At 45.9% G+C, this 22,407-nt stretch overlaps 1 protein-coding gene across 1 annotated transcript in view; it reads right to left on the bottom strand.

Moving 5' to 3' along the window:
- LOC135884121 (collagen alpha-3(IV) chain-like) overlaps nt 1-22,107 on the bottom strand; it is a 107,992-nt gene extending 85,885 nt beyond the window's left edge. Inside the window, exon 1 of the mRNA XM_065411413.1 lies at nt 21,601-22,107. Coding sequence (XP_065267485.1) covers nt 21,601-22,107 — 507 coding nt within the window. The remainder of the gene's footprint in view (nt 1-21,600) is intronic.
- Between the last annotated feature and the right edge of the window lie 300 nt (nt 22,108-22,407).

Genomic DNA, 22,407 nt, shown 5'->3' with positions numbered 1-22,407 from the left:
AAGTTCAGACTACTAACCCATGACCAGGAAACACAGGAGGCTAAAACCATATGAGCAGAACAGTAGGGTTAAGTTACACTCTCTTTCTTTGTTGAATATGCTGGGGTTGTGAGGTGGACCATAAAGAAAGCCACTGGCTGAACACAGCACTCCAAGGAGCACCAGTACTATTCCAGCAGAAGTTTAGAGCCTTTATGCTTGTCCTACACCAGCTTGAGAGGTGGCCATTTCCACCCACTTTTAGGCCCCTTTACTCTGCTAGAGCAGCATGACGTGGCCTCAGGGCAATGGAGAACTAAGCCACGTAGTTTAAAACTATTTGACATTGTCATCTATGGATAACGCAGGCCATTCACTGTCATACAACACAAGACTGCCAGACCATAGGTAAAAGAAAGTCAAAGAAACTTAGACATGCATGTAAAAATACTCCCAGTCAGTTCCTTTTCAATACCACTTTTCATGAGTGCAGGTTGTTTGCAGTGGCTGATATTTTCAGAACCAGATACGGAGTTAAAAGTAGTTATGTGATATTTTTAAAGGGGGCTTGGAGGATTTATTTTGGCTGGGTAAAGCTATTTAATACATTCTTGATCTGAAACATTTGTCTCTTTGGATATGTTTACACAGCGACTGGCAGTGAGTCTCAGAGCCCAGCCCGACAGACTCAGGCTCATGGGGCTCATGCTACAGCACTGGAAGTAGCTGTGTAGACATTGTGGCTCGGGCTGGAGCTTGGGCTTTGGAGCCCAAGCTCCAACCTGAGCAGCAACATCTACACAGCTATTTTTAGTGTGGTAGCACAAGCCCTGTGAGTCCAAGTCTGTTGCCCCAGGCTCGGAGGCTCATGGGATGGGCTGTGTAGACATACCTATGGCCCGAGTTTAGGAAAACACCCTATTCATGACAGCACTTCAGCACAGGCTTAACTTCAAACAGATGGCAACTCAATGGGACTTAAGCACATACTTAAGTGCTGTTTTGAATAGGGATGGAATTAACACAGGCACTGATTCAGGAAGGCACATAAGCATAGGTGAATAACATAAAGTAGCCTAGCATGACATTTTGCCCTCCAAACACACAGAGAGTCTCAGAAAAATTTCCAGACATGCCAATCTTTCTTGGCACTGTTAGTGGAAGGAATTCTTATATTAAAAGTATCAATGTACATAAAAATGTTTGCTAAGACCACAGGCCCATCTAGCCCAGTATCCTATCTTTCGACAGTGGCCAATGCCAGGTGCCCCAGAGGGAATGAACAGAACAGGTAATCATCAAGTGATTTACCACATTTCAACACATTTCAAGGAAGACTGGAGAAAGATATAATAATGCAATACCAAGATCTGCCACTGGATGGGGTACAATACTAACTCATATGGAGAAATTTAAGGACTTGATCTTTCTTCATTAAGCTTGAATATCTTGCCAAAGAAGCAAGTTATAGGAGTGATCCCCTCTATTGTGTCAGGGACCCACAGCTGAATCCAGGTACAGCTTACTGTCCTCTGCTGATTCACCTGATGAACCTGCCCCTCTGACTGGCTGAAGGCTCCCGCAGACACATTCTTAAACCCTGAAGCAGGGTTGGGACTCTAGCTACTCAATAGTGTTCCATGCCTGCATCTGTGCTGCCTGCCTATGGTGACCCTATTTCCCAAAGTGAGAATGGGACAACAGGCAGGGCCGGACCAAGCCCCCTACTCAGGTCTGTAAAGTTATTCATGCTCTGAAATGTTTGCCAGGCTTGGGCCTATCTATGTCATTTCAATATGCCAATCACCACAGTGCGTAGAAGCAGTCTGAACTCTACCCAGGATTTCTTACAACGCTGTACTCATTTGTGATTAGGTTAGGCTAGTTTGAGTCTTTGCTGGAGCCACAGTCTCCTAAGCACAGCCATACTGGGTCAGATCAATGGTCCATCTAGCCCAGTATCTTGTCTTCTGACAGTGGTCATTGCCAGATGCTTCAGAGGGAATGAACAGAACAGGGCAATTGAATGATCCATCCCGTTGTCCAGTCCTAACTTTTAGCACTCAAAGATTTAAGGACATCCAGAGCATGGGATTGCATCCCTGACCATCCTGGCTAATAGCAATTGATTAACCTAACCTCCATGAACTTATTTAATTTTTTTGAACCCAGTTATACTTTTGACTTTCACAACATCCCCTGGAAACAAATTCCACAGGTTGTGTGTTGTGTGAAGAAATACTTTCTTTTGTTTGTTTTAAACCTATTGCCTGTTAATTTCAGTGGTGACCTCTGGACCTTGTGTTATGTGAAGGGATAAGTAAACTTCTTATTCATTTTCTCATCATTCATGATTTTATAGACCTCTACCTTATCCCCCCTTAGTCATCTCTTTTCTAAGATGAACCATCTCAGTCTTTTTAATCTCTCCTTATATAGAAACTGTTCCATATGCCTGTTCATTTTTGTTGCTCTTCTCTGTAGCTTTTCTAGTTGTAATATATCTTTTTGACCATAATGTCCTTTGGCAACCAGAACTGCACACAGTATTCCAGGTGTGGGAGTACCATGGATTTATATAGTGGCCATTATGATATTTTCTGTCTTATTATCTATCCATTTCCTAATGGTTCCTAACATTGTTATTTTTTGACTGCGGTGGTACAGTGAGCCGAGGTTTTCAGCGAACTACCACAATAACTCCCAGATATCTCTTTTGAGTGGCAACAGCTAATTTAGACCCCATCATTTTGTATGTATACACCTCTACCCTGATATAATGTTGTCCTCAGAAGCCAAAAAATCTTACCGCGTTATAGGTAAAACCGCGTTATAGCGAACTTGCTTTGATCCGCCGGAGTGCGCAGCCCCGCCCCTCCCCCCCCCCCCCCGGAGCACTGCTTTACCGCATTATATCCAAATTAGTGTTATATCGGGTCGCGTTATATCGGGGTAGAGATGTAGTTAGGATTATGTTTTCCAATGTGCATTACTTTGCATTTATCAACATTGAATTTCGTTGGCCATTTTGTTGTCCAGTCACCAAGTTTTGTGAGATTGCTTTGTAAACTTTTTGCAGTCAGCTTTGGACATAAGTATCTTGAGTAATTTTGTATCACATACTGTACAAATGTCACCACCTCACTGCTTACCTCTTTTTCCATCACTGGTACAGCAGTTTCCAGTACAGATCCTTGGGGGGTTTCTCTCCACTCTCCACTGTGAAACCTGACCATTTATTCCTACCCTTTCCCCCCCTATCTTTTAACCAGTTACGGATCCATAAGACCTTCCCTCCTATTCCATGACTGCTTACTTTACTTAGGAAGTGAAGGGACTAAGTACACATTCTGACAGTCCTAGTACACCATATCCACATATTAGCTGACCCCTTCAAAGAATTCTAATAGATTGAAGAGACATGATTTCCCTTTGCAAAAGCCATGTTCACTCTTCCCCAGCATACCATGTTCATCTGATAATTCCATTCTTTATTATAGCTTCCACCAATCTGCCTTGTACAGTAACTCCTAGAGCCCCGACCCGGGGTATTCTCCCTGCTACCCAAAATCCATAAACCTGGGAATCCTGGATGCCCCATCATCTCAGGCATTGGCACCCTGACAGCAGGATTGTCTGGCTATGTAGACTCTCTCCTCAGGCCCTACGCTACCAGCACTCCCAGCTATCTTAGAGACACCACTGACTTCCTGAGGAAACTACAATCCCTTGATCTTCCAGAAAACACCATGCTAGCCACTATGGATGTAGAAGCCTTCTACACCAACATTCCACACAAAGATGGACCACAAGCCATCAGGAATAGCATCCCCGATACCATCACGGCAAACCTGGTGGCTGAACTTTGTGACTTTGTCCTCACCCACAACTATTTCAGATTCGGGAACAATTTATACCTTCAAGTCAGTGGGACTGCTATGGGTACTCGCATGGCCCCTCAGTATGCCAACATTTTTATGGCTGACTTAGAACAACGCTTCCTCAGCTCTCGTCCCCTTACGCCCCTACTCTATTTGCGCTACACTGATGACATCTTCATCACCTGGACCCATGGGAAGGAGGCCCTTGAGGAATTCCACCAAGATTTCAACGATTTCCACCCTACCATCAACCTCAGCCTGGACCAGTCCACACAAGAGGTCCACTTCCTAGACACTACGGGGCTAATAAGCAATGGTCACATAAACACCACCCTATACCAGAAACCTACTGACTGCTATACTTACCTACATGCCTCCAGCTTTCATCCAGACCACATCACACGATCCATTGTCTACAGCCAACTCTAAGATACAACCGCATTTGCTCTGATCCTTCAGACAGAGGCAAACACCTACAGAATCTCTATCAAGCGTTCTTAAAACTGCAATACCCACCTGGTGAAGTGAAGAAACAGATTGACAAAGCCAGAAGTGTACCGAGAAGTCACCTACTACAAGACTGGCCCAACAAAGAAAGTAACAACGTCACTAGCCGTCACCTACAGCCCCCAACTAAAACGTCTCCAGCACATCATCAAGGATCTACAACCTATCCTGAAGGACGATCCCTCACTCTCACGGACCTTGGGAGACAGGCCAGTCCTTGACTACAGACAGCCCCCCAACCTGAAGCAAATACTCACCAGCAACTACACACCACACAACAAAAACACCAACCCCCAGGAACCAAACCCTGCTACAAATCCCGGTGCCAACTCTCTCCACATATCTATTCAAGGGACACCATCATAGACCTAACTACATCAGCCACACCATCCGGGGCTCGTTCACCTGCACATCTACCAATGTGATATATGCCATCATGTGCCAGCAATGCCCCTCTGCCATGTACATTGGCCAAACCAGACAGTCTCTACACAAAAGAATAAATGGACACAAAGCTGACATCAGGAATCATAACATTAAAAAACCAGTAGGAGAACACTTCAATCTCTCTGGTCACTCAATAACAGACCTAAAAGTGGCAATTCTTCAACAACAAAACTTCAAAAACCAGACTCCAACGTGAAGCTGCAGAACTGGAATTAATTTGCAAACTGGATACCATCAGATTAGGCCTGAATAAAGACTGGGAGTGGTTGGGTCATTACAAAACCTAAACTTAATTTCCCCAATACTAATTTCTCCCTACTGTTACTCACACCTTCTTGTCAACTGTCTGTAATGGGCCACTCTCTTACCACTTCAAAAGCTATTTTTCCTCCCTTGGTATCCTGCTGTTAATTGATTTATCTCATTAGATTGACCTCACACTTGGTAAAGCAACCCCCATCCTTTCATGTATTTATACCTGCTCCTGTATTTTTCACTTCATACATCTGATGAAGTGGATTCTAACCCATGAAAGCTTATGCCCAAATAAATTTGTTAGTCTCTAAGGTGCCACAAGGACTCCTCATTTTTGCTGATACAGACTAACATGGCTACCACTCTGAAACTCCACTTAACTGTGTTCCCTCCCTCCATTCATGCTGCCTTGTAGAGCATGAGGCTCCATTAACAACAATGTGTTAACCCTTGAGAGCTCAGCCGAGTGCTAGTTCATCAGTAAGATGTTCCCTGGGAAATATCCCACCCTCTTCCACCCTCTGACTCCACCACCTCAACCAAGCTTCACAATCATCATTGCTGTGCACAGTATTAAATTGTTTGTTTAAAATGTATACTGTGTATATGTGTGGCGAAAAAAATTTCCCTGGAACATAACTCCCCCTATTTACATTAATTCTTATGGGGAAATTGGATTCGCTTAACATCATTTTGCTTAAAGTACCATTTTTCAGGAACATAACTACAGTGTTAAGCAAGGAGTTACTGTACTGAAGTTAGTCTTAACAGCCTGTAATTGCAGGGATCGCCTCTGGAGCCTTTTTAAAAAAAAATCAGCATTACATTAGCTATTCACCAGTCATGTGGTAGAGAGGCTGATTTAAGCAATAGGTTACATAAACCACTTTTAGTCGTTCTGCAGTTTCATATTTGAGTTCTTTCAGAACTCTTGTGTGAATATCATCTGGTCCTGGTGACTTATTACTGTTTAATTTATCAATTTGTTCCAAAACCACCTCTACTAACACCTCAGTCTGGGACAGTTCCCTCACATTTTTCACCTAAAAATAATGGCTCAGACATAATCTTCCTCACATCCTCTGCAATGAAGACCAATGTAAAGAATTCATTTAGCTTCTTCTCAATGGCCGTATCTTCCTTGAGTGCTCCTTTAGCACCTTAATCATCTAGTGACACCACTGACTGTTTGGCAGGTTTCCTGCTTCTGATGTACTCAAAAAACCCAAACAAACAACCTTTTGTTGTTCATTTTTGTGTCTTTTGCCAATTGCTTTTCAATTGTTTTTGGTTAGCCTACCTAATTATACTTTTACATTTGACTTGCAAGAGTTTGTTCCTTTCCATTTTCCTCAGTGGGATTTGACTTCAAATTTTTAAAAGATGTCTTTTTGCCTCTAATTGCCTCTTTTACTCTGTGTAGCCCTGGTGGGGTGTTTTTGTTCCTCCTACTGTTTTGTCTTGTTTTCACTTGGGTTATCCATACAATTTGAGCCTCTGTTATGGTGTTTTTAAATAGTTTCCATGCAGCTTGCAGGCATTTCACTCGTGAGTATTCTTTTTTAATTTCCATTTAAGTAGCCTCCTCATTTTTATGTAGATCCCCTTTCTAGAGTGAATTGTTACTGTGGTGGGTTTCTTTGGTATCCCCCCACCCCGCACAAGGATGTTAAATTTAATTACAGTATGGTCACTATTACTGAGCGGTTCAGCTATATTCACCTCTTAGTTGGAACAGATCCTGTGCTCCACTTAGGACTAAATCAGAATATGCCTCTTTCCTTGTGGGTTCCAGGACCAGCTGTTCCACAAAGCAGTCATTAATGGTATCTAGAAATTTTAACTTTTCATCCTGTCCTGAGGTGACATGTACCCAGTCAATATGGGGATAGTGGAAATCCCCATTATTATTGGATTTTCTGTTTTTTATGGTAGCCTCTCTAATCCCTTGAGCATTTCACAAATCACTATCACCATCCTGGTCGGGTGGTCGGTAGTACATTCCTACTGCTATACACTTAGTACTCTAGCATGGAATCTATGACTTTTCTAGTAAATAAACTCTTTGTTTATTTTTATCTAAAGTAGGTCTCTGTTGTGCAAACTGTGAGGAGTTAAACTCCAGTGCATGCTGCAAGGCCCATCTTTCTTCCTTGGGCTGCAGGGAGCTGGACAAGCTGGGGACTGGAGACAGGGAGGCTCTGGAGGTGATTTTGTTAGTATGTGATCTGATTTGCACCCCACACCAGCCCTGAGAGGGTTAATGAGGGTCTGAGACACAAATTAGAATACCTGGCATCACCCCTGAGAGGGAGGGCCAGGGTTAAATAAGAGTGAAGCCCAGCGGCAGAAGGGCTGCAACAGTACTATAAAGCCAGGAGGCTGAAAGCAGAAGGGGGAATTGTAGGGGAAGGAAGCTGCCGTCACTTCCTGGGATAAGGGAGGTTGTCAGAGACGAGAAGGAAGTCCAGGGAGAGAGTAAGTCCGGTGATCCTGCCCTGGAGTAAGGAGTCTAGCAAGAAGCTAGGAGACAGTAAGTAGCCACAGGGAGTAGAGAAGGCTCCATGGTAAACCCATAAACAGTCAAGGGACGAGAAGGAGCTCAGGGAAACAGCAATGGGGATGGGGACTGAGCAGACCTGGACTGCTAGTTATAGGATCCCCGAGCCGGAACCTGGTGTAGCGGGTGGGCCCAGATTCACCTGCCAGTCACTGGTATAGAGGCATGAGCCCCAAACTGGGGCTAAACACCACCCAGAAGAGGCATTTGGATAGTGGTCCTGTTGGACTTCCTAAACCCAGAAGGGCTGGACTAACTGGGGACTTGGCTGGAGGGCCAAGTTACAAGACAAGAGACTATTGCAGAGTGAGCAGAGAACAGAAGGGGGCACCTGATGCCACGAGAGTTACTTTCCCAGATCTAGATATGGGAAGGTGCACTAACAGTGAGTGGGAACCCTGTTGCATGACATTATTAAATCTTTATTATATTTATGTTCTTGTCAGGATAGTGTTATTAGTGGGTACTTGAAGAGTTCTGTGTAGCTCAAAAGCTTGTACCTTCCACCAACAGAAGTTGTTCCAATAAAAGATGTTACCTCACCCACCTTGTTCTCTCATATCCTGAGACCAAAACAGCTCCAACACCACCACAAATAACTTTGGAAGATATTGAATTTTGCTACTTAAAATGGAAACTTCACAACATGATGTTATGTAAAGCCTCTGCTCAAATGCAATTGTAAGATCTGTAACTTGTATCATTAAGTTCTGCAACCTTTTTGCAGACTTTGTAACTTCAGTTATTGGTAGCATAGCCTTTTAAGTTTTGTAACCTTTGAAAGCTCTGTAACCTTTTCAAGTTACCACTTGTATGAACTTCCAAGCTTTGTAATATCCCATACCTCAGAGAGAGTGTGAACGAGGGAGTGTGAACAAGGGAGTGCATGTGGGACTGGGCGGAGAGGAGCTGCAAGGAGAAAGGAGTCCAGAGACAGGAGACAGGTGTGTCTGATATAATCTGCCCTGAGAAGGCAATCACGAAGTGCTGTAAAGAGAAGAAGAACCTGGTATGCATGAAAGGAACTGGTCTGGGAATGCTTCTCGGTGATGGACACAGAAGGAAAACTCAGTGTACGTGACAGGAGCTGCCCAGTTCCAGAAAAAGGAAGCAGCCCCCATGCACACAAGCAGCTGCTGCTCCTTGACCGGCTCAGCAGCCTGGATTCGTGACCGCAGGCGGACACACCAGATCTACCACGCTTCGGCTTCTCCGTCTCCATGCTGTCTCCGGTAACTCTCCGCCTGTGTAAGTGTGTGGGTGCATGAGTGAATGTGTGCGTGTGTGCATGAATAAGCTCCATCAATGCAGTGAATGTGTGCGTGTATGAATAAGCTCCATCTCTTTTCTATCTGACCCAACAGCGGCATCGTAATAAAACTAATACAAGTGTGACCCTGGGTTGGTTTTTAGGGGAACAGAGGTAATACATGAAGAAACCCAAACCTAAAGAAGAGCTCTGTGTATGTAGCTTAGGGAAGCCACTTATCTGGTTTTATACTGGGGGGTCAGCTTTTTGGCTGATTTGTCCCGTCTGGTACTGGAACAAAACTGGATATGGTTTTGTCCGGTACCTGACGGGGATCCCATTTTGAAGAGCATGCTGCTCTGTCCCTGCTGGTGGACAGGGCATGTGAGGTCACGCTGGCGGGGATGGAGTCAAGCAGGCAGGGGTAGGCTCATGCCTTTCCCAGAACTGCTGAAAAGTCCAGTATTCCAGGAATACACAAGTAGCCACCTTGGTGTAGCTTGAAAGCTCATGCCTTCCACCAACAGAAGTTGGTCCAATAAAAGATATTACCTCACCCACCTCGTTTCTCTCGTATTGTGATAATCAGGGTCCAGACTGCCCAAGGGGAGAAGAGGGGGTCTGAACTCCAAAGAATAAACAACGGAATCAGCTGGTTTGTATACAGTGTTATTGTCTCTAAATGCGTCAAGTAAGGCCTTTCATGAAACCTGGTAATGTTCTGAACTTGATGGCCATTAACAGATATGTATACAGGTTATGGTTATGATTATAGATAGGTGTGTGTGTGTGTGTGTGTGTAGAACATTGTAATTGTAACTAGGATGCAACTGCAGCATTGCCTTGCTGAAGTGTGGGGAAGCTATAAGGGAGGGAGGCTACCCAGGCTAGTTGTTTACATGAAACTAACTCCAAGCACCTACCATTGTACAACCTACACTGCCACTTACAGTGCTGAAACTTTCTTCGCTCAGGGGTGTGAAAATACACCCCCCCCCCCCCGAGCGATGCAAGTTTCAGCACTGTAAAGTGGCAGTGTAGACAGTGCACCAGCACTGGCTGTAGCTCCTCCCCTCGTGGAGGTGGTTTTATTACAGCCCTGAGAGAGCTCTCTCCCAGCACTGGAGCTGCGACTACACCGCCACGTTAAAGATCCCCTGCAGCAGCGCTTTAACATCGGCTGTGTAGACATTTCCATTTAGTTAGGGTCAGTTTTTAAAACTTTTACATTCTTCCTAGTTAAACAGCGTGTACAGAGTTATTCTGAGAGGTGAACGTGAGGTAGTGAATCCATCTGAGGGTTGTCTTTACCAGAAATATCTGTTTGTACCACCACCCAGTAAATTCATTCTGTCTATCATTCATATGTTATTAATTTGCACCAATGATTTATTGGGGGAGGTGGGGGGAGAAATAGGAACAGGGTAACATATTTAGTCTCTTACCTTATTACCTTTCATTCCATCACAGTAGCAGTGGCTTTTACCTTTGCAGACACAACTCTGAAAAGAAAAGATAGGAACTTTACAATAAAGGGAATTAATTATTTCAATGTGCTGTCTGATGAAGGACAATTGCCTTGAAAATATTAGATCTATGTGGTATTTAAATGAAGTAAAACAATTTCTAGGCAACATATCGATATCTATACATTGCACTATGTACAACAGTCATCCTTAGCACTTGAACATTAGCTAGTTACTCATCACAACAGATCCATGAGGCAGGTAAAGGATGCTATCCCCATTTTTATAGTTGGGAAAATTGGGGCTAAGAGCACATCACTTTCCCATGGCACAAAGGCAGTAAGTATCATGGCTGGGACTGAAATTCAAGAGTTTCTGGCTCACAGTCATGGGCTGTGACCATTCCTGGTAGATCCTTTAGAAACTGAACATAGAACCAGAGCACAAGCACCGACATTCCAAAGTGCTGGGGGGTGCTCGACCCCTGGCTCTGTCCCAGGCCCCGCCCCCACTTCACCCCTCCCTCAAGGCCCCTCCCCACCTCTTCCCGCCCTTGCTCCACCCCTGCCCCACCTCTTCCTGTCCCCACCCTGCCTCTTCCCGCCCAGTTTGGGCCCCTTCCCCGGAGTGCGCTATGTCCTCGCTCCTCCCCCTCCCCCCCAGCCTTCTGCACGCCAGGAAACAGCTGTTCGCGGCTGGTGGGAGGTGCAGGGAGGGAGGAGGAGGCACTGACCTGTGGGGCCCACCGGCAGGTGGGAGGCGATGGGGGATAGAGGAGAGCTGATAGGGGGGCTGCCGGTGGGTGCTCAGCATCCACCATTTTTCCCTGTGCGTGCTCCAGCCCCAGAGCACCCACAGAGTCGGTGCCTATGAACCAGAGGAAGAGTAAGCCCCAGTCTACACTACAGAGTTAGGTCAACATAAGGCAGCTTACACTGACCTAACTCTGTAAGCATCTGCACTAAAATGCAGCTCCCACCAATGCAACTCGCACACTACACCGACTTAACTTCACCTCCACAAGAGGCATAGCTCTTAAGTCAATGTAATTAGGCTGATGCAGTGTCAGTGTAGACATTGAGTTGCTTACATTGATTGCTGCACCTTTTCAGAAGCTATCCCACAGTGCCCCACTCTGGCAGTTAAATCGGTTCAAGAGCTCCTGGTGAGGACACACATCACTGGACAAGGGGCGTAGTGTGGACATGCAAAAGCAGTTTAATTACTGTGGTGGCTGTACATCTACGTAACTTAGGTCGACTTAATTTCGTAGTGTAGACTTGCCCTGAGAGAGGGAGAGAGAGTGTGTGTGTGTGTGTGAGAGAGAGAGAGATGGGGGAAGGTGAAATATGGTTCTAGGTTACAATGGTATTTTTTCCCCCTTTTGGCTCAATCTAGTTACAAATACTTTCTTCTGACTTCCTCATGTTGCACCTACCTACCCTCAGACCTCTGTACATCATGATAACTAAGGGCCTGATCAGTAAGTGCCGAAGCCAATTGAAAGATTTCCACTGACTTCAATGAGTGTTGAATCAGATCCAAAGTGCCCAATCACTTCTGTTGGAGAGAATATATCCAGTACCGATATAATGAATACACAGTACACATTCTGCTGCTTATAAAACACAAAATACACCTATAATTTCAGCCTTTGGTCTTCTTTAATCAGCTAGGCTCTAAATACAATACACTCTACAAAAAATAGTTTTCAACCATGAATTATGGCTAGAAATTAAAACCAAAATTTATTTTTTTTAAAAGGACTGTGTTTTAAACTGGCCTAGAATAACTTGAAAACTTTAAATTCTTGTTGAGATTAGCAGGTGTGTAATAAATTATGATTGCAATCCATGGAAGCACATTTAGTCTTGGTTACGGATTGCTATTTCTGTTCATTTTAAACTCAGTTTTATAGCTATTTTTAATCTATACAAAATTGTTTTTCTACTAGAAATCACTATGAAGATCATCTCACTTTTGACAGGCACAATAAACAATATCTGCTAGATAACTGCAAAAGTAGTTTTTTATATAAGTATAATCAAAAGCAAAGGGAAGACCAGCTTATTTTTTTTGTCTTATAAATTTTTATGTGGACAGCAAGTATTTGGAAAGCTATAGAGTTATTATTGTTATGAGATAGTTACAGTGGAGCAAAAGGGAACAAACAGAGAAGCAGCATATCAGAACATTTTAATGGAGAGCTTCACACTGGAGACAGGGGTGTCATAAACATACAGCTAAGGGTAGCATAAAATCCCTCCTTTACCTGTAAAAGGTTAAGAAGCTCATATAACCTGGTTGGCACCTAACCAAAAGGACCAATGAGGGGAGAAGATACTTTCAAATCTGTGGGGGCAGGTTTTTGTTTTGTCTCTCTTTGTGTTGTTCTCTCCAGGTCAGCGAGGAATCAGGGCAGGGAAAATACATCTCCCAAAGCCATATCTAAACTAAGCATCAGAGGCCTTGGCTACACTTGCGAGTTGCAGCGCTGTAAAGCCGCCCCCAGCGCTGTAACTCACTCCCCGTCCACACTGGCAAGGCATTTGCAGCGCTGTATCTCCGTGGTTGCAGCGCTGCATGTACTCCACCTCTCCGAGAGGAATAGCGAGTGCAGCGCTGCCGCTGCAGCGCTGCGGCGCCAGTGTGGCCGCCCAATGCGCTGTGAATGGCCTCCAGAATTATTCGGCAGTATCCCACAATGCCTGTTCTAGCCACTCTGGTCATCAGTTCAAACTCTACTGCCCTGGCCTCAGGTAACCAACCATGTGACCGACCCTTTACATGCCCCGGGAATTTTAAAAATCCCCTTCCTGTTTGCTCAGCCCGGCGTGGCGTGGAGTGCTATCAGCGAATCTTTCCAGGTAACCATGCCTCCATGCGCCAAGCGAGCCCCAGCATGGAGCAATGGCGAGTTGCTGGACCTCATCAGTGTTTGGGGGGAGGAAGCTGTACAGTCCCAGCTGCGCTCCAGCCGTAGGAATTACGATACCTTCGGGGAGGTATCAAAGGACATGATGGAAAGGGGCCATGACCGGGACCCCCTGCAGTGCAGGATTAAAGTGAAGGAGCTGCGGAGTGCCTACCGCAAAGCCCGCGATGCAAACGGCCGCTCGGGTGCTCCCCCCACTACCTGCCGATTCTACAAAGAGCTGGATACGATACTTGGGGTTAACCCCACCTCCACTCCGAGCACCACCATGGACACTTCAGAGCCGGTGTTGGGGGGGGGGGAGGAGGAGGAGGAAAACGGGAGGGATGGTGGTGGGCCTGATGGAGACACCCCAGAATCCCTGGAGCCATGCAGCCAGGAGCTCTTCTCGAGCCAGGAGGAAGGTAGCCAGTCGCAGCGGCCGGTACTTGGTGGAGGACAAACAGAAGAGCAGGTTCCCGGTAAGCAGGTTTTTTTTTCGGGAAGGAATTTTTTCGGTGCGGGCTCTTTGGGAGAGGAGGGTTAGGCATGCATGCCTAGATGCGGAATAGTGCATTGATGTGGTTTATCACATCGCGGTAATCGGCCTCGGTAATCTCCTCGAATGTCTCATCCAGAACGTGTGCAATGCGTTTGCGCAGGTTTATCGGGAGAGCCGCCGTGGTCCTTGTCCCAGCCAGGCTAACGTGTCCGCGCCACTGTGCCGCGAGGGGAGGGGGGACCATTGCTGCACACAGGCAAGCTGCATATGGGCCAGGGCGGAAGCCGCATTGCAGTAGAATACCCTCCCTTGCTTCCCAGGTCACCCTCAGCAGCGAGATATCATCCAGGACGAACTCCTGTGGAAAATGTTGGGACAGTGTTCAGTGTAGGTGCCCCCTGAAGCTGTTGGCTCTCCCCAAGGCACAGAAACCCAGAGGACAGTGCAGCCCTGAAACAATCAGTCCCCCTTATTCACCATTGTGAGGCTCCCGTGGGATATGTGTGCTCTGTTTCGGACGGGAAAATTATGCTATTGTGTAGACCCTGTGTGTTTTCTACTCCTTAAGTGCGGGGGGGATCATTACTTTGTCTGGTATGAACAATGCTGCCTCTGTTAAATGTTGCATTTTGCCTATACAGCTGCATCAACCTTGAGACCTCAGCCGTCCCTCTTATCGCCTGCTCAGAGACTGCAAAGACTCAGGAAGAGACCGCGAAAAAGCAAAGAAGACATGCTGCAAGAAGTGATGCGGCAATCTATTAAAGAGAATGAGAAAGCACAGGACTGGAGGGAGAGAGAAAGCAGGATCCGCCAGGAAAATGCAGCGCACTGGTGGCAAAGCACCACGCACCGGCAGCAAAGCACTGATAGGCTCATAAGCATCCTGGAGCGCCAAGCAGATGCTATCCAGGAGCTGGTAGCCATGCAGAAAGAGGAGCAGTACCGCAAACGAAAACGCCACCCCCCCCTACACCCCTTGTCCCAAAACTCTTTCCGTTGTGCCCCACTGTCACCTCCAACCCACTTTCCCCAACTTCCGTGTTCTTCACGCCACCCGCTGCCTCCAACACCAGTATCTTCACCACCCAGCCCTGAAAACCACGACCCTTACCCTCTGCACTCAACCCCCATCACCATGCAGTATAGCATCCGAAGAAGTGGGTTGTAGCCCACGAAAGCTTATGCTCTAATAAATTTGTTAGTCTCTAAGGTGCCACAAGTACTCCTGTTCTTTTTGCGGATACAGACTAACACCGCTGCTACTCTGAAAGCTATCCTGAAGTGCAGCACTCACTGCACAGTACACCAGACAGGACATATGCGAATCTGTGATTGTACCCTTCCCCACTCCACCCCCTTGTTTCTTTTCAATAAATAATTTTTTTTTCTTTTCAATAAATGGATTCTTTGGCTTTGAAAACATTCTTTATTATTGCATAAAGTAAAAGACTCCTTAGCCCAGGAACTAAACAGGCACTGCAAGTCTGCTTGTCTGCTAAGCAGACACTGATTCCTAAAGATTGGAACTACTGCACTTCACTCTCCTGCAGGGCACCAGATATCACTGCTGGTTTTCAGCCTCAAATTGCTCCCTCAAGGCATCCCTAATCCTTGCAGCCCCGCGCTGGGCCCCTGTAATAACCCTGCTCTCTGGCTGTGCAAATTCAGCCTCCAGGTGTTGAACCTCGGAGGTCCATGCCTGAGTGAAGCTTTCACCCTTCCCTTCACAAATATTATGGAGGGCACAGCACGCAGATATAACCACGGGGATGCTGTTTTCAGCCAAGTCCATCTTCTCATACAGAGATCGCCAGCGGCCCTTTAAACGGCCAAAGGCACACTCCACAGTCATTCGGCACCGGCTCAGCCTGTAGTTGAACCGTTCCTTGCTGCTGTCAAGTCTCCCTGTGTAGGGTTTCATGAGCCACGGCATTAACGGGTAAGCGGGATCTCCAAGGATCACAATGGGCATTTCAACTTCCCCTACCATGATCTTCCGCTCTGGGAAAAAAGTCCCAGCCTGCATCTTCCTGAACAGCCAAGTGTTCCGAAAGATGCGTGCATCATGCACCTTTCCGGGCCAGCCTGTGTTAATGTCAATGAAACGCCCACGGTGATCCACAAGCGCCTGGAGAACCATAGAGAAATACCCCTTCCGATTAACGTACTCGGATCCTAGGTGGGGTGGTGCCAGAATAGGAATGTGCGTCCCATCTATCGCCTCTCCACAGTTAGGGAACCCCATTTGTGCAAAGCCAGCCACTATTTCCTCCACGTTACCCAGAGTCACGGTTCTTCTGAGTAGGATGCGATTAATGGCCTTGCAAACTTGCATCAACACGATTCCAACGGTCGACTTTCCCACTCCAAACTGGTTTGCGACCGACCGGTAGCTGTCTGGAGTTGCCAGCTTCCAGATTGCAATAGCCACCTGCTTCTCCACTGGCAGGGCAGCTCTCAATCTCGTGTCCTTGCGCCGCAGGGTGGGGGCGAGCTCCTCACACAGTCCCATGAAAGTGGCTTTTCTCATCCGAAAGTTCTGCAGCCACTGTTCGTCATCCCAGACTTCCATGACGATGTGATCCCACCACTCAGTGCTTGTTTCCCAAGCCCAAAAGCGGCGTTCCACGGTGCTGAGCATGTCCATGAATGCCACAAGCAATTTCGTATCGTATGCGTTACGCGGCTCGATAGCATCGTCGGACTCCTCACCCTCACTCTCACTGTCACTTTGGATCTTAAGGAATAGTTCGACAGCCAAACGTGACGTGCTGGTGAGACTCGTCAGCATACGCCTCAGCAGTTCGGACTCCATTTCCCGCAGACAGATCGCGCTGCACTCTGAAACCGTTGAAAGATGGCGCCAAAGGTGGACGGAAACAAAGGGATTTCTGGGATGCGAAGCGATGCATCACGGGGCATTGGGACAGGACCCAGAATCCCCCGCACCCAGGCCCCCTTCCCACAACCCACGGCGCCAGAATGGGAAAAGGTGCTCTGTGGGATAGCTGCCCATAATGCACCGCTCCCAACAGCGCTGCAATTGCGGCCACGACAGTGCGCTGGGCAGCTGTCAGTGTGGACAGAGTGCAGCGCTTTCCCTACTCAGCTGTACGAAGTCAGGTTTAACTCACAACGCTGTACATCGGCAAGTGTAGCCAAGGCCTAAGACTACAAATTGTAAGTAATAGGAAAAAAATGTGTTAGATTATCTTTTGTTGTAGCTTGTAAATTTTCCCTATGCTAAGAGGGAGGTTTATTCCTGGTTTTTTGTAACTTTAAAGTTTTGCCTAGAGGGGAATCCTCTGTGTTATAAATCTTATTACCCTGTAAAATTACCTTCCATCCTGATTTTACAGAGGTGCTTCTTTTACTTTTTTCTTTATAATAAAGTTCTGCTTTTAAGAACCTGATTGGTTTTTAGTGTCCTAAAAACCCAAGGGCTGGTCTGTGCCCACTTTGTTAACCTATTTGGTTGGTATATTATTCTCAAGCCTCCCCAGAAAAGGGGATGAAGGAGCTTGGGGGGATTTGGGGGGGAACAGGAACTCCAAGTGGTTATTTTCCTTAAATCTTTGTTTAACTCACTTGGTGGTGGCAGCAGTACTCATCCAAGGACAAGGAAGGATTTGTGCCGTGGGGAAGTTTTAACCTAAGCTGGTAAAAATAAGCTTAGGGGGTCTTTCATGCGGGTCCCCACATCTGTATCCCAGAGTTCAGAGTGGGGAGGGAACCCTAACAGGGGGTAATTAATATTAGCAAGCACAGCATTCCAATATCATGATGATGAGTGCAAGCTGGATAGACAGATGCCTTTATTCTCCATTTGACAGCTGCTCTCTCTTCCTATGACTTTTTATTTTCTTTTTCAATTATGTTTAAATTCCATCCAGTCAGATTTTCTTATAATTTATACTGCCTAGAATTTTAATCAATTAGGATTCATGAATTTGAGAATATCCAGGTCTAAGATTTCCACCCACGATATTAGAACTGTTCCTGAATTCCATACCACCTCAACTAACTTTAAACTACAAAAATTAAACATAAAAGTGTTTCTCATACTGCACTTCAGTCATGTTCCAAACAGGCATTACATTAAAATTACTACAGTCGGGCCTCGATTTACACAGTGGTTATGTTCTTGAAGAAACACCGTGCAAATAGAAATCGCGTAAAAAGATACCAAGGGTCTATGGGAAATAAGGGTTTAGGTTCCAGGCTCACAAGATGACCTCCCTAATATATCCAATACAGGTTTTCTTAAAAAAAATGTAATGAAATTTAAACTTGCAACTGACCTTTCCTGATGTTGAGGATGAACTTGATAGGATAATAATGCTGATGTTGTTGAAGTCAGAACTCCAAGGGTTCATCTGGGGAGGCCAGGGAGTGTGGTGCAATGGCATAGACAGGATGGGACACTTGGGTGGGCCCCCACTTTGGGTGGGTGGGCAGGATTGGATTTGTACTGCCTCCCCTCACCCTCTCCAGCTGGCCATGTGGGGGGCGATGAACACTCTGGGCGTGCACCCAGGGAGCGGGGTCGGGGCACGGGGGCTTGCCCGCTCCTCGGCTGGAATGCTGGGCAGGCGGAGTGGGGTAAGCACCCGTGCCCTGACTCCACTCCCCGGCTGGAATGCCGGGCGGGCAGGGCAGGGTACGCCACAAATTCCCTCCCAGGCAGGGGCGCCAGGTGGAGCAGGGTAAGCCCCCATCCCCCAACCCCATTCCTCGTCTGGAACACTGGGCAGGCAGAGTGGGGCAAGCCCTTGACCCCACTGCCTGGCTGGAGCATGGGGCGAGCGGGCGGAGCAGGGCAAGCACTAGGGCTGGAGCAGAGCTGGGGCTGGATGGGCCTGGATGCTAAGGGCCAGTCCCACCCGTGGCTACGGAGTGGAGTTGGTGGCAGAAGACGTGTGGAAAAAAACTGGTGATGGCCAATTGTTTGGCTTTCTTCTGCATGTCTTTGTAAATTTCCCTGTAAGGAGCCAACGCACCCTCAAGCTCTCTCTTGAATTTCAAGCTACGTTCCATGAATGGATCCTCAGCGCACACGCACACACACACACACACACACACACACACACACACACACACACACACACAAAAGGGTCTCCGAGTTCCTTGTCCAATCAAAAAGTGACTGTCCTTGTCATTGGTGCTTGACTGAATCAGCTCCTCCAGCTCTTCCTCATTGAGCTCGGTAGTGTGGGACTCCAGTAGCTCCTCTATCTCCATTGCCTGGAGATTGTCAAATCCCTGCCCTCTCACACGACAACCCAGCTCTGTAATTTCTTCCACCTCACGTCACATTTCAGGGAAGCCACGAAAATCATTCACTGCCTTTCGCCACAAGTTTTTCCAACTATTTTTCTACTGAAGAACAGCTAGCCAAAAACTCCAAAGGTAATAACAAAATGTTTTTTAAGTATATCAGAAGCAGGAAGCCTGCTAAACAACCAGTGGGGCCCCTGGATGATCGAGATACAAAAGGAGCACTTAAAGATGATAAAGTCATTGCGGAGAAACTAAATGAACTCTTTGCTTCAGTCTTCAAGGCTGAGGATGTTAGGGAGATTCCCAAACCTGAGCTGGCTTTTGTAGGTGACAAATCTGAGGAATTGTTACAGATTGAGGTGTCACTAGAGGAGGTTTTGGAATTAATTGATAAACTTAACAGCAACAAGTCACCGAGACCAGATGGCATTCACCCAAGAGTTCTGAAAGAACTCAAATGTGAAATTGCGGAACTACTAACTATGGTTTGTAACCTGTCCTTTAAATCGGCTTCTGTACCCAATGACTGGAAGATAATGTAATGCCAATATTTAAAAAGGGCTCTAGAGGTGATCCCGGCAATTACAGTCCGGTAAGTCTAACGTCAGTACCGGGCAAATTAGTTGAAACAATTGTAAAGAATAAAATTGTCAGACATAGAAGAACATAAACTATTGGGCAAAAGTCAACATGGTTTCTGTAAAGGGAAATCATGTCTTACTAATCTATTAGAGTTCTCTGAAGGGGTCAAACAAACATGTGGACAAGGGGGACCCAGTGGACATAGTGTACTTAGATTTCCAGAAAGACTTTGACAAGGTCCCTCACCAAAGGCTCTTACGTAAATTAAGTTGTCATGGGATAAGAGGGAAGATTCTTTCATGGATTGAGAACTGGTTAAAAGACAGGGAACAAAGGGTAGGAATAAATGGTACATTTTCAGAATGGAGAGGGGTAACTAGTGGTGTTCCCCAAGGGTCAGTCCTAGGACCAATACTATTCAACTTATTCATAAATGATCTGGAGAAAGAAGTAAAAGTGAGGTGGCAAAGTCTGCAGATGATACTAAACTGCTCAAGATAGTTAAGACCAAAGCAGACTGTGAAGAACTTCAAAAAGATCTCACAAAACTAAGTGATTGGGCAACAAAATGGCAAATGAAATTTAATGTGGATAAATGTAAAGTAATGCACATTGGGAAAAATAACCCCAACTATACATACAATATGATGGGGGCTAATTTATCTACAACTAATCAGGAAAAAGATCTTGGAGTCATCGTGGATAGTTCTCTGAAGATGTCCATGCAGTGTGCAGCGGCAGTCCAAAAAGCAAACAGGATGTTAGTAATCATTAAAAAGGGGATAGAGAATAAGACGGAGAATATCTTATTGCCCTTATATAAATCCGTGGTACGCCCACATCTTGAATACTGCGCCCAGATGTTGTCTCCTCATCTCAAAAAAGATATACTGGCATTAGAAAAGGTTCAGAGAAGGGCAACTAAATGATTAGGGGTTGGAACGGGTCCCATATGAGGAGAGATTAAAGAGGCTAGGACTTTTCAGCTTGGAAAAGAGGAGACTAAGGGGGGATATGATAGAGGTATATAAAATCATGAGTGATGTGGAGAAAGTGAATAAGGAAAAATTATTTACCTGTTCCCATAATATAAGAACTAGGAGCCACCAAATGAAATTAATGGGCAGCAGGTTTAAAACAAATAAAAGGAAGTTCTTCTTCACACAGCGCACAACTTGTGGAACTCCTTGCCTGAGGAGGTTGTGAAGGCTAGGACTATAACAGGGTTTAAAGATAACCTCCATGAATTTATCCAGTTAAGTCCATTAATGGCTATTAGCCAGGATGGGTAAGGAATGGTGTCCCTAGCCTCTGTTTGTCAGAGGGTGGAGATGGACGGCAGGAGAGAGATCACTTGATCATTACCTGTTAGGTTCACTCCCTCTGGGGCACCTGGCATTGGCCACTGTCGGTAGACAGGATACTGGGCTGGATGGACCTTTGGTCTGACCAAGTATGGCCATTCTTATGTTCTTAACATGCATTGATTGATGATGAAGGCTTTATTTCATCCAGAGACTCTTTTATATTTTTAAACACACACTGCTATGGTGTAATCCTTCCAGCACTGTGTCACTGTTAAGCTTGGATCACTGTCCATAGCATCTAGGATGCGGCGAAAGGTGCGGCGAGAGTAATAAACTTTAAAAGTTGCGATGATACCTTGGTTAAGGGGCTGGAGGAGTGATGTGGTGTTTGGAGGCAGAAAATCCACCTCCAATTTGGGCTGCGCAGCCTGAAGGCTTGCAGGGTGGCCTGGAGCATTATCAAGGATCCGTAGGACCTTAAATGCCAGCTTCTTTGATGCCAGGTAGTGTTCTACTTCATGCACAAAACAATTCTGAAACTAGTCCATAAAAAGCACTGAAGTGACCCACACATGCCGATTAGACCTTCAAAACACTGGTAGCTGATATTTATCTTTGGCCTTGAGCGTACGGGGGTTCTGGGCTCAGTAAAGGAGCATTGGCTTTACCATAAAATCCTCCATTGCATTTCCACAGATGAGAAGGGTAAGTCGGTCTTTCGCAGCCTTGTAACCCGGAGCAGATTTCTCATCTTTTGAAAGAAAGGTTCTCTTTGGCATCTGTTTCCAAAATAAGCCAGTCTCATCTGCGTTAATAACTTGCCCTGGCTTGTAACCTTTCTCCTCAATGAGTTCGGCCAGCTTGGGTGGAAACCTTGCTGTAGTTTCATGTTCTGCAAATGCACCTTCACTGACCAATTTAACATTATGCAGCCCATACCTCCTTTTGAACTTCTCAAACCATCTCTTGTTGGCTATAAAAGTAGATTCCTTGGCTACACTGCTCTCCCCCAAAGTTGACACAGCATCCTGTGTTAAGTGATCATACAATCTCTTAGCTTTTTCTCTAATCACTGGCCCGTCCAATGGAACTCTTTTCTGTGTTTGGTCCCCAAACCACATGTTCATTGCTTTCTCCATCTTTTGTATGGTAATATCACAAGTATAGAACGACATTTTAGCACCTTTAGGTGCATTTGCAGCAACACTTGCTCTAATTTTTGCCTCATTTCTCTTCACTATACACACAGTCGACTCATTAAGGCCAAAAGCCCTAGTTATGGATGATGAACCTTCACCCTTAGCGAGCTTATCCAACATTTCCATTTCTGTACTAAAGTCAACCCTTTTTTCTGCTTCTTCACATGTGATGCATCACTTTTTGAGCTACTTTCTCTCAATTTCCTCTTTGAGCTTATGGTAAACACTTATTAAGGTTGATAAATAGCAGGTAAAGGCAAGTGGACAATGTGATGT

This window comes from Emys orbicularis, chromosome 9 (genome assembly GCF_028017835.1).
Source record: "Emys orbicularis isolate rEmyOrb1 chromosome 9, rEmyOrb1.hap1, whole genome shotgun sequence".
Classification (NCBI taxonomy): domain Eukaryota; kingdom Metazoa; phylum Chordata; order Testudines; family Emydidae; genus Emys; species Emys orbicularis.
The sequence above is the reverse complement of the archived record's forward strand: the minus strand, read 5'-3'. Positions and strand labels throughout refer to the sequence as shown.